This window comes from Ctenocephalides felis, unplaced genomic scaffold (assembly GCF_003426905.1).
Source record: "Ctenocephalides felis isolate EL2017-DRISC unplaced genomic scaffold, ASM342690v1 CF-g0.4_SCAFFOLD_01886, whole genome shotgun sequence".
Lineage (NCBI taxonomy): Eukaryota > Metazoa > Arthropoda > Insecta > Siphonaptera > Pulicidae > Ctenocephalides > Ctenocephalides felis.
Window position 1 is genome coordinate 39,993,907 of NW_020538040.1, and position 19,313 is coordinate 40,013,219.

Sequence of the window (19,313 nt, forward strand, 5' to 3'; positions counted from 1 at the left end):
TTCTAAAGAAACGCAGAGAAAACACTAACGATATTAGATGCCTTTTTGTCAAAAGGCAAAACACAATGGTTTTCCAAAAGATTGGAAACACAGCATAATCTAAATGATCCGTTTTTAGTTTAGTTAGATGTTAAATTAGTAGACATGTTAACTAAAGTTTGAGATCCTCAGCAAGACGTCGTTAGGCCGGAATTATCACCAGTTTTATTACCCTAGGAATTCGTATGTTTCTTACATACCCTTCATTTCTCAATCAAAACATGTGCACTGCAAGTGTAAATTTGATTCGTCTGCATCCTGTCCGTCTCATCGTCGCATTGTATGGTTGGTCGTGGTACGTCAACACGCGCGTGACTTACAGAATAATTGTTTAAACAATCAATTTAAACAATAGATATTTCAACTTTATTAATATACTCGGTGTTAAAAACACATAGAGGTATATGTCTATTGCAAGTGGTACCAGAATAACCAAACATATTTTGTACGCTCTGCATTTATAATTGAAAAGTTTATACGGCTATTGGCTTCATTAATGACTATTGTTGTCGTGACATGCAATATATGATGCACAAAAATGTAAAAAAATAATCGATTTCAAATACTGAATACATAATTATACAAGTACAAATGTAATTGATTTAATAAATGTTTTTTTTAAGAATACATATGTAAGCAGATTTGGCGTTATATATTCAGTAGTCTGCAGTCTGCACCCACTGACATAAAGCAATCTACTGTAATATTTATATTTAATAACAATTCTCATGAACTTAAGGGGGTATTCTAGTTTAAAGATAAATTTTATGACATTTTTGCAAGACTGTAAATAAGGCAAACAAAATTTTTATTATCCATTATTTTAAAAGTTAGTAATTAATATTTCAAAAATACAGAAAAAAAACTATTGGTTTATGGCATCGTGCCTTGAGGCAAAATGCTGGAACTTCCCATGCCGAATTATAGAAAGATTATTAAAATCCGAATCATTTTCGATATTCAAAAAACAAAATTTTTGAAAAAAAAAATTGAAATATTTTTTTTTCTTTTGCCAAGTTTTTTTTTGAATCATTCAAATCAGATGCTTAGTTCTCACAAAAAGTGCCATTTTTGCACATTGATTTGCACCCTCCAAATAATATCCTTGGTTTTTACCCTCCAAATAATCCAATAAAAAAATCGACAAAAATTATTAAAATACAATAATGTCGCATTCGTTAGAACTACAGACAAATTAAAAAATATTTATATCACAAAATAGCGACTGTCTCAAAAAAATACAACTTCTTTGCTATTATCGATTTTTTCTAAAACGGTGAAAATCGGAAGATGAATTCAGTTCAGACTGATGAGAAATCTATAAAATAAGACTCTATAAAAATAAAGAAAACAGAGGTGAATTAATGGTAAAACAAATATACCTCCAAAAATAATTTATATTCCGAAAAATACTTTGAACACATTTCTGAACAGAAATTTCAAAAATTATAAGAAATATCAATTTTTTAAATCTTCGATACTAGAAGACTCATCATGACAACATCAAGCTACAAATCACAAATCCGATATATTTATAAATGTTTTACTAAATGTTATTATGGCCGAATCAATTTCAAATGTTATACGTTATATTTAAATGTAGATTTATTAAAAAAAAAAACATTTGAAAAAATACTCTCTAATAATGACCTCTAATATGCATTTTAGATTTTTGTTAGGAAGACTAGCTGCTATTTCTTGAACTATTTCTTCGACATTTTTTACATTTGCCTAATCTAAACCGATTTGTTTCGTTAATTTCACTAGTTTTTCCATGATTTCTGTCATATTTTGAAGAATTCATGAACTAAAGGATAACTAAACCGAAACCACTAGAAAAGATGCAGCGATGCCTCACGGTATTCTTAACACTGTAATTGAAGAATTGTTAATAAATGATAACTTTGACTAATGTACATATAATGATATTTAAATTTATTTAATGAGCAGGATCAAATAATAGGGAATAAATTTAATAACGCAATTTAATATTTCTGTGACTGAAATAATAGCAACATAATAAAAAATCTGTTTATAAGAAAATTATTTCTATTCTTCTACTAAGAAATCCTAATAACCTGAATAACAAAAGAATGAGTATTAATATTTAGAATTAATACAAAGGTGTTTTATCAAACTAAATATATAAGTAAATGTTTAAATTAAAATGAGTCATATCTTCTCAGAAAACATAATAGTAGAAGAGAAATTACACAAGCAACTCCGGATTGAACTTTACCGCTAGGAACGTATTTGAAAATAAATAGCATAGAATAACAGGCAAATCTATATTTAAATAAGTCAGCGGGAGACTGACTGAGTTGCACTTCCGTCAACTTGACTAAGAGAGAGGAAACTGTACAGAAATTGCTTGTTCAGGTTAACATTGACATTTGGAATTGACTTAGTGTCAAAGATAGATTACAGTCAATGCAATCGATAATACTCGAATGGAAAGCAGAATTTATTTTCTATTATTTGCCAACTATTAGAATAACACATTAAAAACATTCATTATAAAAATCAAAGATATAAACACATAATTAGATAATAATATCAAATGTTGACCATTTTTAAATTGCAGTTTTTAAATATGCTTGTACATTTTTAATATATAAATTTATTCAATTATTAAGTTAGTAGTAGTAGTAGTAGAATTTATCATCTGATATGAGAAAAGCTATACCATCAATAGAGTTATAATTTTATACTCTAAAACAAAACACATTAAGCCTACAAAATAGTGCCATTACATTTACTACAAGAATGCCAAGCATCGTATACAAAAAAAAACAAAGACCCATAAAAGCCATTTCTTCTGCTAAAATAATAAGCTGTGAGATAATCGTAAAGTTTAATATAATACTTTCAATATCATCAGGAGACCTATAAAGTCAATTAATTTCAATTTCAAAAGAGTGCAAAAGTACTGAATAAAATGAAGAAGGTACGCATTTGTGCGTGATGAATTTTTTATTTTTTCCAGAACAAAAAATATGTATTTTTTCTTCAAAACCAGTATTAACGCTTAGGTAATACTAACTTACATAAAATAAAAACAAGTTTCTCAGAAAAATTTAATACAAATATGAAGGTCGATATTATATAGAGATCAATAAAGTTCAAATAATTGATCGTAATTGGTTATTATTTTAATGATGAAAATACGAGTTTGTGAAAACCATATATATGGTTATAGGATAATTTTTAATAGCAAAAAAACATTGGTGATAGATCGTTATTACCACATTCTAACACTTAACTTACCGCAATGATCGTTTATTGCAAATATGTTAATTTTGGGTTCAATATAAACCTATTTATAATTAATTATTGAAAATATTGAACCATCTCTTTGTGACGTTTGCATTTGTGAATATTAGATTCAACATATTGGCAAAAATCTTATAACGCAATGAATTATAAAAAAAAACAAAATTTGTTCATTATATCTGTTTTAGAGACTTTTGCTATGGCTCATACTATTGTTGTATTTCGATATATATATTTCTTATCTAAAACATTATATGACATTATGCTAATATCATTTGTCTATTGCAGTTTTCATTCAGAAATGAAGCTGTTTTTTTTTATAGACATTGCTCTCCAGATGGTCAATTCAATTGCTTTTAAAACGAAAAAGAAAAAAAATATCAAAAACCTACACTAACAAAAATTATTAAAATCTTTCATTCTACTATATCATAACTTCATTTTATTCTAATATCATAACTATTCCTAAAATGTATAATTATTAACCCTCCGTCGGTCGGATATTTTTTCACCTTCGAACGGTCGGAAAGGCCTAGCTGGACCACCATTCATTTTACATGCATTTATATTATGGATAAATGAGTTTTTGGTGTCTTATGTATTAACGATTACATAAAAAGATCAAGAAATATAAAAAAATCGTAGCTTTTTTAGTTAATTTTTCTATTTTAAATCAATGAAAAACAATATTTATTCTTTTTCTTCGCCTTTGAAATGAATGTGTGCATTACTCATCCGATTTTCAGTGTTTGCGATTACCAATAAGTTTGGTAGGTTTTCAAGGAACTCTTGTCATGAAAATACTAACATTCATGTTAGAACACATAGCAAAGAATATAAACAACGCAGTTTGAATAGAAAATACCATGAAAAAAGAAAGAATACTGGTTTACATATATCAAAAAGCGTATATTTCATACAAAATGTATGGGTGGTCTAGACAGACCTTTCCGACCGTTCGAAGTACAAAAAAGTGAATATCCTTATAATTATCCTTCTGTACATTTTTTAGTCCTGATTTTTTCATTGCTAAGCTAATGAAATTTTAGGAAAAGTCAAGAAATTTCAAGTCGATAGGATTACTAGAAGTTTTTTTTTTTTTAATTGAAGTCGAAAAAAGTCTGGCCAGACCACGCCGACCGACGGAGGGTTAATAGTGAAATATGTGATGATAAAAAAGCTTGCACCATACCATACTCTTAGGTTGAAAATACTGAAGCAAATTATGAGAAAAAAACAGAAAAACGAGCATCGATAGAGCAGATTGCTTTCGAACCCTTTGAGTGCAGATGATAAATGCTTGAATATTCTTAACTTGAACAAACAAATACTAAGAAACTGTTGATTAATAAGATCACGCGATTTAACAAGTAACAAAAGAAACATCAATTGAATCTATTAAACTTGAAATTATCGGTGACTAAATTCTTGTTTTATATAATACTAAAGCTTCTTTTATAAAACAACAAAAAATGATGTTATTTTAGACTGTTAGATGTGATGTGATAGAGACCGTCAGAGAAGCTGCGATTATCCTGCCATACCATTAAGTTAGACATGTCTATATTTTTATGATTGTAAAAAATAATCAAATCTCCCCAATTAGCGATGTGCAGAAAAATGACACAAAGTCTGGAATGACCGTCGGCTATAGGCCAAGGTCGACCACATATCGACACACGTCGAGGCTGTGACGCAGTCAAATGCAGCAAACTTGTGTAAAGCACATTACACGGCCCACGCAGGTTTTGGCCACACGGAGGCCCATATTGGGAGATATGTTAATCTACGCCTATAGATAATTACTGGTTGTATGTTCTGTAATGCTCACAGATCGCCAAGATAAAGTTTATCTGTGCTTAGATAAATAATTGAGCAAAAAATAAAAGTGTTTATTTTTATTCATAATAAAATATTATGTCATGCATATTTTAACACACTCAGTACCTATTGAAATAATTTACAATTTTTTTAAACATTCAGCCTTATGCTTGAAACAAAAAGTCAGATTTTTTACAATTTTTAACTTTCCGTAGGGTAAGTTATAGCAATCGCAAAAAAATTGAAAATTAAAATTTGTATATATCTTTACGTTTCAAAAGTTTCTGAACATCTTGGCATACCTTAGAAAAAATTTATGTGTGTGTGTGCGGATACAAATTTTCGTCGACGATTTCGGGAACACCGATATGAATAATTCAAAAAACATTTTACTGAGAAACAAGATGAAGAACTGATTAAATTTTTGGCAAGACAGGTCTAGCGGTTTCAGAGTTCTAGTAAAAAAAATAAAAAAAAGCCATTTGGCGGTCAAAAATGATTATTAGACATATGCCAATCAAATTATCAGATATTTTATGGAGATTTTAATAATGCGTATCAATTTTACATTTCTACGGATTCGGTAACTTCGTTTGTCCGTTAAACGGCGACGCGGCGCTTACGCGCCTCAATGTTTTGTTTCTATGCAGCTAAAGCAGTGCGATTGCTTTGAAAAATAGTTCAAAATTTCCAAAATATTTCTAACAAAAAATTTAATTTCTCAAAAATCTAATTTTTTCAGAGTTTTTTAAATAAAATTTAATCTTTTTAAAAAAAATAATTATTGGCATGAAAAGTTCCAGCAATTTGCCTTAAGGCACGATGCAATACACCATTAGTTTTTTTCGATTTTTACCCTTGATGTTGGACGAGGGAGGAGAATTAATTCTAAATATCACCACGTACCACCAAGGAAAAGGAGGATACAAAAATTCCTAAAAATCGCTCAAATACTTAATGTATGCCCCTCAAGATCAATAAATAGTTCATTAAATTCAGAAAGCAATCTTCAAACGTCTGAGATGAGATATCATACAATGCTTCACGGGTTATAAAATATATTTATATAGTATACTGACAGAATCGAATTTCTCAAGTAGCAATCTTTAAAGGCTCTTAAAGCATTTACAGATTTTAATACAAAACCAAGTAACTGTTTGTTAGTTTTAAACTGCTTTGCAGAAGATTTTGGTTTATGTTCGCAAAACTAAGCAGATGCAAAGTCCTCCAAAAATGAGGGACCAATGCTCCGATAAAATAATTGTGATATGCCACCAATCTCTTTGATTGAATAATCGCATGATAGTCAGGAACTATCAAAAACCTATATATTATATCAAACCCAACTTATATATCAAGCGTTTTACACATTTACTTCTATCTATATCTACTTCTGAATGCTAACCTCCAAATGGCATGATTTATTAGATTATAAAGCAGAATTCGAGACAACATAAGAGAAATACAAACGTCCTCAAAGTCATCGAATACAATTTGAAGAAAATATTTAGATGATGGACCCTCAAATATTCTGTTAAAAACAATATCTTTAATGGCAAAATAGAAAAACAGTTGTGACGAATAACATAATTTGGGTAATGAAATGGATACTACAATACTGAGCCGAGAAGCTTTTTTACAAATGCTTTTTTGTTATATCATGAGTTATTTGTAGAGAAGCCCAAATTAAATGCAAGTTTTGACATTGACATACTATACCAATATATTCATTTACAGATGCCAAAATAATAATATGATCGGTAACCTCTAATTGACTTTACATATGCTAAAAATCTGTAAAATTCATGCAGTAATATCCATTTCACTACACAAATAATATATACAGTTTTGTAATCTGCAAAAGTCAGTGCAAAAACAATAACACTAAATGCATTTTGAAAAGAAATTATTTAATCTAACTCTAAATATTATAACACTCAATTATATACGTGAATATTTATAAAATTTACAAGGCTTTATTTAACTCTTACGATTTGTGACTAATGTATTTGACTAATAATTTTGTTTATTGAAGTGAATAACTTTGATAACAACACCTCCGTCAAAAAAAAAATAGAAAAGTGATGAAAATTATGAAGTTGATTATAAAGCTTGAGTTTCATTAACATTGTTGGTCACTGTTTAGCAAAAAATAATTCAATCAATCTTAAAATAGACTTTCATAAACAACAGACTGCTATTCATAATTTTAGTCTCAAAATACCTTTATAAATTATTTAATTTATAATTTCCCTTTAATGTATGATTTTCTTTTCAAATGTATTTCCAATTACAGAAGTACAGAAGTATATATAAATTTGATAAATACATAATAAATTTCCATCATGACTCAGTTAGTGAGTTTATTTATAATTTTACAGTACGTGATATGGCAATTATTTAGAATCTGAAAACAATTTCTATCGGCCACGTGAACCACGCGAATACACAAATCAATGTAAATGAATATTTGACACCATAAATAAATAAAACTCTTGAAAATTAAAAGTCAAACTGTAAATATATATTTTATGATTTGTGACAATATATTTAAGGAAATGATGCTTAAAGAAATTTTTGCAAATTTAATTTTTAAGAACAACTAAGAAACGCTTAGAAATTTCATACGATCATTTTCAGCAACTGTCAATAAAATTGCATAAAATAATGAAAATCATCATTGCGAAGGCGACAATTCTCACAGCTTTCGTTAGAACTTTTATAGGTGTCTACTTTAAATCTGATATAGTTATTTGAATCGAGCATAATTGAACACCCACGCTTGTTTATAAGAAAATACGTTCAATACAAGTCAAGATTTATTCTCCCACACTCAATATTAGCGACTCTATATAAGTCAACTTTCTCTGGACAACTCACGCTGCAACAATAAACTTATCACGCAAATTATACATACTTATATATATATATATATATATATATATATATATATATATATATATATATACTAGCAATAAACTTTGACTGAGGAAACAGGACTCTATTATACATAATATTACATTTGATATTCTTTCTCACCTTTACTTTCAAACAAAGCAGTAGCTTATTGCAAGAATTATATGGAAGTCGAATGAATTCAAGAATTATTGAATTTTCACTGCCAATATTGAGTGATTGTTCAGAGAATACCAACGAAATGTATTATATTTATGCTGTATATGCATATTATCGTAAAGCATAATTTAATTATACTTTGTCATAAAAAATCTTTCAGTGAAGTTTATATATATAGTACCTCTGGATTTTTCACTTACAATTTGAGAGATTATAACAAGTACAAAATTTAATGATTTTACAAAATTTTGAATTTCTATTTCATAGTGCTTAGATTTTAATCGTGATTTTAATACAAAATTTACTATTGCAAAGAAGTTAAGAAGTTATTAGAACATTTTGCACTATTTATCAATCGATAATAACAGTAGGGAAAACTGGGTATAGTTTCAGCAAGTTTTTTTTTTTTAATTTACCGGTTAGCTGAGGAAAAGGTAAATTAAAAAAGGAAATATAAATATTTGTCTATGGAGAAATACTAAAATAAATATTGTCTTTAAACACGATCAGTCATAAAATCAAATCATACAAGAAAAAGGTGAGTGTCACAACCGTCCACGCCCAAGGGACGATTATGACAGGGTTAAAGAAAGAAACAATAGATATAAATACCAAGATGGTTTATAACGACTTTTATTGTCAGAAATATGTAACTTTGTGAAAGTTTTCTTGTATTGAATTTTTCTTACCTTTATTCTTTCATATTCTGTCTTTGACAATAAAACTATGCAAAAAAAATATTTTGTCTTAGATAAGTTAGATTTTTGTTTATCTGTTTAAATTTCACCTAAAAAGGTTAAAAAAATACATATCACAACATACACATATTATATAAAACAAATTTAATTCCTTATTATTAAACTACTAATGTTCGACTTAGAGCAAGATAACAAAGTGGTCTATCTTTATGCAAGTAACAGTTATTATTAGAAGAAATCGAACAAAAAAATTTACCTTAGGCTCTTTAAACGCAATTTGGTATACAGATCGTGTTAATGTTGGGCGCTGACTCAAAGCAATAATAGAAACTTGTTCGAACAAACATACTTCACCTTTTTTTCCTTTGGACCCTATTTCAAAATCAGATTAGTTTAGCTATTATGACTACTGTCACTACCGTAACCTGACACAACAGTACACAGTCTCTCATATGTATCAAGAAGAAAATTCGCTACTATAAAGGCTGACATTAATTACTAAAACCATTGTAAGAAAGTACCTCTTAATTGTAAGAAATAAGAACTAAAGAACGTGTATCGTGTAGAGCGAACACCATCTCTAAGTCATGATTTCTTTATATTTTTGCCATCTTCCTCTTTTCTTTAAATTGATCTTACACAAAACATTCATAAAAATAATAACGATCATTTAGATGTTCAATTGCTAACCCACGAACGCAAATATATATGCGCATCTATAAATGCATACTTTATTGTTGTTTCCTATAACTAACAATAAACGTTCAACAATAGCACTCGAGAAAATAGCGATAATCATTAGTTATTTATCTCTACGTATATAATAAATGCGATTCAATCTTTAATAATCATATCATAGCTGCGGGTATATAATCGAAGATATCCACAATATTATATACACCTACTTTCATATAAATAATATAAAATACAGAAATGAAGAAAGTATATCAAAATTGCTTAGATCAATAATAACAATGCATAAAACAGTGAAAGGTTAAACTGATTAGATAGCCCGCAGCTTTTCAGTGAAGAAATAGTGATTATGCAATAAACTGATGTTACTTGTGTTGTTTCGCTACAATTAACAACAACTAGACAAGCGGGAAGCGTAGTCCAGAACTTGGTGATAATAAGATGCTAATGAACTAGATGTACATTACTGTATTTATTTGTAGTAACATGCCTTCAGGTGTTTCCTTTATCAATTTAAAGAAAGTAATAAAGAAAATACTCGAAACAGTACTTTTCAAAAACTAGTTGCAAGTGGAATATTGCTTAAGAAATGTTGCATGAACTTACCGATGTGTGTGAGGCTTAATCAATAAGAATTCAGATTTAGCAACTTTTAAAATTGTGGCGATAGAAATTTGAAATTTTGAAGCAATCCATTATTCAAATTTTAATGATTTTTTATAATTAAACCACTTTTGTTAAAAACACCAACTCTATCGTCATTAAAAGTTTGAACAAAATCATCAAAAAAATGTGAACTATTACGAATAAATAACCCGGCCAATCTTTAACAAAAATTGATCACCACGATTAGTTGAAGTATTATCTTTCGAACGGTTTATGAATTTCAGAAATTCGTCAGGATTTTTTAGCTGTAACGTGACAATTTTTTTAGCTAATATTAAAGAAACGGCTTAACTGTTGCAAAAAACTAATGAAAGCGAGTTTTATCTAGTTTCATCAAATGTCTTAAATTTTCGAAATCGGTGCACAGTTTTAGAGAAAACTGTCAACAAAATGCCAAATTTCAGCTCATATACATACATATACTTTTTCCAATTTTATCTCAAACGATTCAGAATGACTTAAAATGTCGAAAAAACAGTGATTTTTTCTGGAACAAAATAAACTTCTTTAGAAAGTAATAATAATTATTTTAAATTTGCATACAAACAAATATTTCATAAAATAAAGCTATTGCAAATAAATAAGAGTGATTTGTATATTTGAGAAATTATCGTTAGTAACGTAAAGTTCATTATATCAACGACATATTATGCTAAGTTATATCTGATGTTTTTAAAGTAATTTAGTTGAAAAAAGCATTTAATCGTATATTGAACTAATTCATTTTATTTTTTAATAAGGGACACAGAAAAATAAAATTAGAATTGTTGAAAAACTATTTCGTCAAACGATTGTTTTAAGTTTTATTAGAATCTAGAAAAACAGATACATTAACCGTAAAACTGACTATTTCCCTCCTTACGAATAAAATTTTCTTAGAAAAGTAATAAATAAATAACTGTTCAATTCAAGATAAGATTAAGGATGACAGTTGCACGATACCATTGAAGGTGATATTGACATCAAATTATTGTAATTACAGATATATCGCAATATTCAGTTAATTATTTACTTATATTCGCTATATAATAATATAATAATATAAAATAGATGTAAATAATCGTCAACAAGAATTCTTGTTGTCTCTCTTTTCTTAGGTGTGAATTTGCAAGTAACGTTCTTAATCTTCCTATTATCCACAATAAAATTATTTTTACTGTATTTTTTTATTTACTGGACTTACATTACAGTTTATTCCATATTATCATCATTGCAATAATATATAAAATAAATAAAATTTAACTAAAACCTTTTAGCCCTTTCGCGCCATTTCTATTCTATTCTTTGGGAAGAATTATTAGATAAGCATAAAACTTGATAATACATAAAATATAAAGATGAGCTTTCAACTTTTATAAGTTGAAATTATAAAATATTCAACTGTTTGCTACTACTGGAGGAACAAAGCAGATGAACCGTCAGCTGTTGCGGTTTGACGAGGAAACAGGTGAAGGAAAGAAGCATATTATTTTAACATTAGTCAAAAATAAATTGTATCGAGGTGAACAAAAGCGGCGTTTTTATGCAGCTATAAAACTTAAATGTAAAAAAGTCATATGTAAAAAAATTTAAAAAAAAATACAATTGGGTTTCAAAATCATGCACACTGACATAAATGCAACTAAGAGCATAAAGATATTTTTAATGCAAAGTATTATTTTTATGTAATGAAAAGCGTTTCAAATGTTATCGTATGTGAAGTTTCTATAAAAATACCTTGGAGAAAAACTAAGAATGCTCAAATCTCTTACATACTAACTTGGATTTCGTGCATTCATGATAATCGTCTTAAAAAGTAGCTAGGTAAAAATATTTTTAACTAAATTGATATTATTTTTATATAATAATCACGTCAAATAATATGATATTTAAGGCTTTGGGAAAACTAACGCTAAGAAGAAAAACTAACAATAAGTATGCTCAAATTCCTCAAATACATATTTAAGATAATTGCCTTAAGAATCAGAAATGTAACTCTTCATATTTGCTTACAATGAGTAAATTACCAATAATAAGTTCCAAACTCTAATGTGCTTTCGCCTAATTTTTCTATGCCAAAGTTCACTTCCCGCCAAAAACGTTCAACAAAAATTTAAAAGATATAATCTTGAAAGATACAATTTTTAAAGATACAATGAACTATTATGAATCTCTAGAATATCATAGTTACTGGCTCTGTACGTGTTGTTTCGTACTACTATAAACAGGGAGTTGTACACTGAGGTTCTGAAACAATTGCGCAATGTTAAACGATGTAAACTCTGCTGCGTTCCTGGTCAAGAGACGGCTGGCTGGCTTATTACCACGGCAACAAGCAAGCGATTCATCGAACCTTATGCAACAGTTTGCCAAAGACAATATTGTTGACCGTCTTATGAACTCGACATGGTTTCCTGCGACTTTTGAAAAATTCCTTAAATAAAAATGGATCTCAAAAAACTCAACTTGATGGCATCAAAAATATTTAGAGTAATGTGATGTGCAAGCTCAAAAACATTTCAAAATCTTCGTTCCAAGGCAACAGTAACCACCATGTTTATTGGATTCACATTTTGCTTGTAAAATTAATCACTAATGACTTTGTAGAACAATTTTCGAAAAATCAGTAAGATAAACAAAAAAACAAGCTTACTTAACACTAAAATAATGGAATATTTAAGTGTCCAAAGACATTCGAATCATATAATATCAAAATAAGAGAATAATAAGTATTATATTTTTTATATACTACTGTATTCCATGAAGTAATGGTTAAAAACACTGCCACGTGTCTACAACCTGACAATCGTACAGTAGTGATGTCCATTTTCACTTAAAAATAATAGATCAAAAATATGTTTACCATTGAAAATAGCCCATTTCGAACACTGCAGTGTGAAATAACAATGAGAAATTTGTCACACTATACTACCCTAAACCAAGTTAGATTTTAACTCAGCTCACGACCCTATGGGAAATTATATCTACACGTGTACAATGGGTATTTTACTTCATTTCAGTTGACAAAACTCATTTTTAATGTGATCTGCATTGCTATAATGTAAATGCAAAGGAATAACTAAAAATCACCACCGATATCTAAAAAACAAGTAAAGTTAAACATTTTTAACAACAATATTTGAAAGTAGAGGGAAAAATATGTATAACCAGCCACTACCTAGATTCCTACGACGTCGCTATAGGTAGATAAACGGCAATGTTGGGAAATTTATAACAAAAGTATTTTCTTTCGTTATTAGTTTTTTTTTGGTTGTTAATACTGTTGTTTAGTTTACGAGACCTTTATATAATTTTTATCTCAGATGTATTGTTAATTTTGAGTTAGATTCAATAGTTTTTTATATAACCACTATAAGCTTACAGTGAGTGGGATAAAAAGTACCAACTGTGAACCTACCCTGCAAAGGTGTAAACAATGAAAAATAGTAAATAAATAAGTAAATTATGTTAAAAAAAGCATTTCTACAAGAGGTAAATTATATATATAGTTATTCCAACTTTGCTGATTATTATATCTGACAAAATACTAGATCAAGGTTATATGTATTGTTATCTCCGTACAAAATGTACCAGTAAAATTTATATTATGCATTGGTTGAATATAGTGTAGCTATTATTTCGAAAAATTATTATTTCGCTCATTATTACTAATGTATTGAGACTTCCTACCACACTTTATCTATAAATTTCCATATTGATTCTTTCTTTTGTAGAATTTTAATTCGTAAAGTTTTGAAACTTTAAACTAATATTCTGCCACAATGCCAAAAAAGCATATATATATTTTACTCTATTCAAAATAATTAGCATAACCGTTGCCTGATAATAAAATGTGTTCATAAATTTGTTCATAATAACGAGTTAAGAATTATGTTTAATTAAAGTTATCGAACTACAATTTCTAAACAATAATTTAGCAGAAAACAATGTTAGTTCCCATTTGCAGTTTGTTTTATAAATGAAACATTGCAAGAATTACAAAATAATAACACTCCTTATGATTTCAAACAAATTACAGATTATTATACATTACTTAATACTGAGGCACGTAGACGAAGAAACCTTTGTTCTAATTGCCACGATTCAGTGAACTTCTAACATGTTTTACAGCTCGCGCAAACACATTCGAAACAACGAATTCACTTACAGCGACATGAAATATTTCAATTCGACTACAAGTGGATTCACACTTCAAATTTAATAATTGGAATTTGATTTAAATCGACAGAAATGAAGTCGAATAAATCTAGATGTATATTATATTTTCTGCAATTGAATTTTTCTTTGGCGATGCAGAGCCAATACTTACAAAACCAATAGAATTGAATCATTTTCATCTTGAACGCATTTATTTACAGTATTTCATATTGGGTGAAACATCATTACTATTATAATTTTCAATGCTTTTGAAATGTCACTTTTATAATCCTTACAATTTGCAATATTGTAAAATGGTATTTTAACTATAACAAATAATTTAAAGTAGATATTTTCTGTAAAATTGATACTTATTTGCTTAATTTTGTCATAATCATTTACGAAGAGTCGCATAATCCATGCCATTTGAAATGGATTATTGTGAAAAATGCTTAGGGTAGGGCAAAGCACAAAGGTCCAATTTGACTTTGAGCTATTATTGTAAAAACCAAACCAATTATATCATAACAAATAACACATATCAAAAAACAACTATCTGACTATGTTCTGTAAAACTCCCAGCTAATTCATTATTGTAGGAAAGTGTTTTTCGCGGATTTTCAAAAATACATCATCTGGTCCTTTTTACCCTATAGGCGGAGTAAAATGAGACGGCCAGGAGATAAACAAGTCCAATGTCTTATTTTTAATTTTGATGGAATTTTACGAAATAATAGCTACACTATTCAACGCAAAATACACTATTCAATGCAAAATATGAATTTCATTGGTACATTTTTTCTGAACAGAGATATTAGTGCATATAACCTTGATCTAATATTTTGTCAGATATAATAATCAGCAAAGTTGGAATAACTATTTATTTAACTTATCTCTATTAAAATGTTTTTTTTTTAAATAATTTACTTATTTATTTATTATTCTTCATTTTTACACCTTTGAAGGGTAAAGGTTCAGTTGGACCTTTTTATCCCACTCACTGTGAGCTTTCATAAATGTTATATAAAAAAAACTAATGAATCTAACTCACAATTAACAATACATCTGAGATAAAAATTATATTAAGGTCCCGTAAACTAAACAACAGTGCTAACAACAACAAAAAACTAATAATAAAAGAAAATACTTTTGTTATAAATTTTCATTGCTGTTTACCTTCCTATAGGGACGTCGTAGGAATTAAGGTGGTGGTTGGTTATACATCTTTTTCCCTCCACTTTCAAATATTGTTGTTGAAAATGTAACTTTACTTGTTTTTGAGATATCGGTGGTGATTTTTAGTTTTTCTTTTGAATTTACATTATGGCAGTGTAGATCACATTAAAAATAAGTTTTGTCAACTGAAATTAAGTACAATACCCAACGTACACGTGTAGATATAATTACGGCGAGAAAGTGTGAAATATTAAATAATTGAACTGATGTTACAACACGTCGAGCGTTGAAGGTAACGGAAGGTATAACTGTAAGGTACAGCAAGTAATATTCTTTACGAATAAAATAAATAAATTTATTTAAATACGTAAAATACATACATGCATACATACATACATATATATATATATATATATATATATATATATATATAATATTTATCCATATTAACATGCACACCTAGCCCATGCATGTAGTACATGTTCATAGGTGCGATAGTATAATCGAGATAATCCACCAAAAACCAGAATTCTTATTTTATCGTAGATAAATCTAAAGATTTTGGCAAAAGAATCAAAAACAATTAGAATCGTTCCAGTTAAAAATTAATTAAGAAGAACTTTCTCGTATATATTCAAGTCAAAATTTATACATATATTATGAATTCATTACATAGTCAGCTAATTAATTTATATGTACATCTAGAATATATCGCAAATAAACTGATCTCATATAAATGGATATTATTATGTATAATGAAAAAAAATCCAAAAATATTTTAACTACAAACTAGAATTTCAACGTTTATTATATTTTTTTTCTTCATTTATCTATTATATAATGAGCAAACTATATTTGTGTTTACCAAATCTATAGGTTACATATTTAGACATCGCATGTTTTTTTCGCACGCGATTATATTCGATCAAACAATTTTATAAATATAAAAACCTAAGAAATAGAATAACTATATTCTAATAGTAGTTCTTTGTAGTTATTTTTAGAAAAAAACTAGTTGTATGTAACAAATTATATTGTTTGCTCCAAATCCAAATCAGTATCAGTATACCTCAATTAAAGTTAGCAATGAAATATAAATCATTTCTTTAGTAGAATGTAAAAAATCTAGAGTTCAATAATTGGTATCATAATTATATTAATGAAACTATAAAACTGCCAAAATGTGAAAAATGTAAAAATAGTGAACCGAATATAGTGTCAATTTTAAAGAGAAGATGAAACAAAATTTAATTAGTAGTAGTCTTTAAAAGAAACCCTGCGCCCAATTTATAATAGACCTCTTCAAAAATTATGTGTATGTTATTGTAAGAATTTATAAGTATGAATATATAATTGCTTTTCGGTTCTTAAAACAATTTCAAAAGATCAAAAACCACATGAAAATTTCGCTTATATATTTTCCAATAAAACAAGTTGAAGATTTAAAAGTTGTGAAGTTAAAATATTTCATCTATCAAATAAAGATTGCTTATATTTGAATTAATTGTGTTTTACAAATAAGCTCATGGTATTTTAAATTATATGACATAATTCAAGTCAAGTAAGACTATTTATCTATTTGAGATTCTGTTTTTTATATGCAGAGAGTTAGGCAAGGTAAAATAATTAAATATTCTAGAAACGTAGTAGTGAAACTGAAAATGTAAACAAATTCTAAACTTTAAAATGAAGTATTGGATATATATATATATATATATATATATATATATATATATATATATATATACATAACACTAGCAATAAAAATAATGAATAGTAATAAAAACGACTGATCGTATATTTTTTCAATGCCTCTTGGCGCATCTTACATGAGAAATCCAACAAGATTATTACTTGACGGTAACTATTATATATTAATTAAGTCTCGTTAAGAATTTTTCCGATGTTTCTTTATAGCTCTGTTGTGCATGTGTTTTTTTATTTGACAAGTAAATGAATATAACATTAATTAATATAACATTATTTTGAAGAACCATAGATGTTATTGAAATACAAATATGATATATATTCCAAGTTTGTATTATATAATTTGGTGGTTGTTATATTTTTTGATATCTCTATAATTTCTTGTAAATTTAACAAAGTTATCAAAATTAGTAATTAAAATCATGTTTAGTTAATGTTGCGAATATTTCAAATATATCCAATTGTATATATGATATGAAATTACATAAAAAAAACTTGCAGAGTTGAAAATTAACCCTTTCCACTCGTATGCCGCCGCGGAAAAATTCATATAAATCTCGGAATTAGTAAGTGGAAATGGTTAAAAAATAAATTTCTGATTTCTGCAGTTGTCTGATGCAATTGAAACAAATTTCAAATTATCACGAAAACATTTCTGTTAATAGAAATAGAATTTGATATGAATTACTTCTAAAGCAAAAACCTAACAGAGTTTAATTATTTCCTAACAATATTTCCTTGTAAGTATTTTCAATAACCGCATGATTTTCACATAAATAAATAAATAAAATGCAACTTAACACAACAAACATAATGTTTGATTTGGTATGGAAATAACAATTTCAAAAAGGACCTATAAAAATAGTAACGTTTGGTTCTCTGCCACATTGTTTTGATTCTAATTAATTTATCCTACTTTTTTCCGAAAGTAAGAATTAATATATATATATATATATATATATATATATATATAATTTAATCTTACAGGAAAACATTACCTTAGAACAAGAAAACATTACCTCGTATAAGCTTGCCGTATGTAATATATACGAAAAAAAAATTAAATAGAAAAATTAATAGTATGTAATAGAAAGAAGTGAGAAACATGTAAACATGTAATCTAAAACTTCTGAGAACTCTAAAAATAAGATCGTTGTACAAATTACCCTTACCGAAACTGTTAATACAACATATGTGCGGAATATTGACAGTACCTAAATAACCTTCCCAGGTAGCAATTGCACAAAACAGGTAAAAGTTTCCTTACAAAATTATATCGTAAGTTGAAAGGTTCTAAAAATACTGGGTAAAAGCATTTAAGACTTTTTTGCACAAGTAATAAATTTTATGGAATGCACTAAAAATAATAATCGTTATTTCGTTTTATAGTTTGCGCTTCAAAAATTCTTAACTTTCACTGGAATTAGACATAAATTTTTTGTAATGCATCTTCAATAAAATTGTTGATTTCGCAGCATTGAAATGGTATATTAACGAATATTAGTATAACAAATTAGTATAACAAATTGGAGCCAATACTGATAAATAAACAATAAATCGATGAAAAAGAAATCGAGCATATTAATGCATTTAAGTAACTAATAAAAATGAATTTGCATTTTACAATTTAAAATATAAAGCTCAGTGAAAAATATCTAATAAAATTTACTGATATATTAAATATTTATTATTAATTAGTATTACGAGTATGTAATTTTATACTTTGAGAAATAATAAAAAATAGCGGTTTAAGGACTTCCTTTGTTTCTCAAAAATTAAATTTATAAAATTGATAATTATCTTTGAACTTACCTCACAGCTACTCTAACACAACTATCCTCGTCTCCCATTTTGAATCTGAAAGAAATAATTTTGTTCATTAAAAAATAGATAAAAATATTTTTAACCAACATACCAGAAATTCTTATAAACAATTTTATAAAGAATGTTGATTGAAAATAAATAAAAAATAAATTGACAAAAAATTGTATTCCCAAAATAAGTTAATTGTTCGTTATTTCATTCAAT

The 19,313-nt window shown here is 27.5% G+C and overlaps 1 protein-coding gene across 1 annotated transcript in view; it reads right to left on the bottom strand.

Annotated features, from left to right (window-relative positions):
• LOC113378413 (kinesin-like protein KIF21A) overlaps positions 1–19,138 on the bottom strand; it is a 121,696-nt gene extending 102,558 nt beyond the window's left edge. The window contains exon 1 of the mRNA XM_026618940.1: positions 19,098–19,138. Coding sequence (XP_026474725.1) covers positions 19,098–19,135 — 38 coding nt within the window. The 5' untranslated portion in view covers positions 19,136–19,138. The remainder of the gene's footprint in view (positions 1–19,097) is intronic.
• Positions 19,139–19,313: the final 175 nt, after the last annotated feature.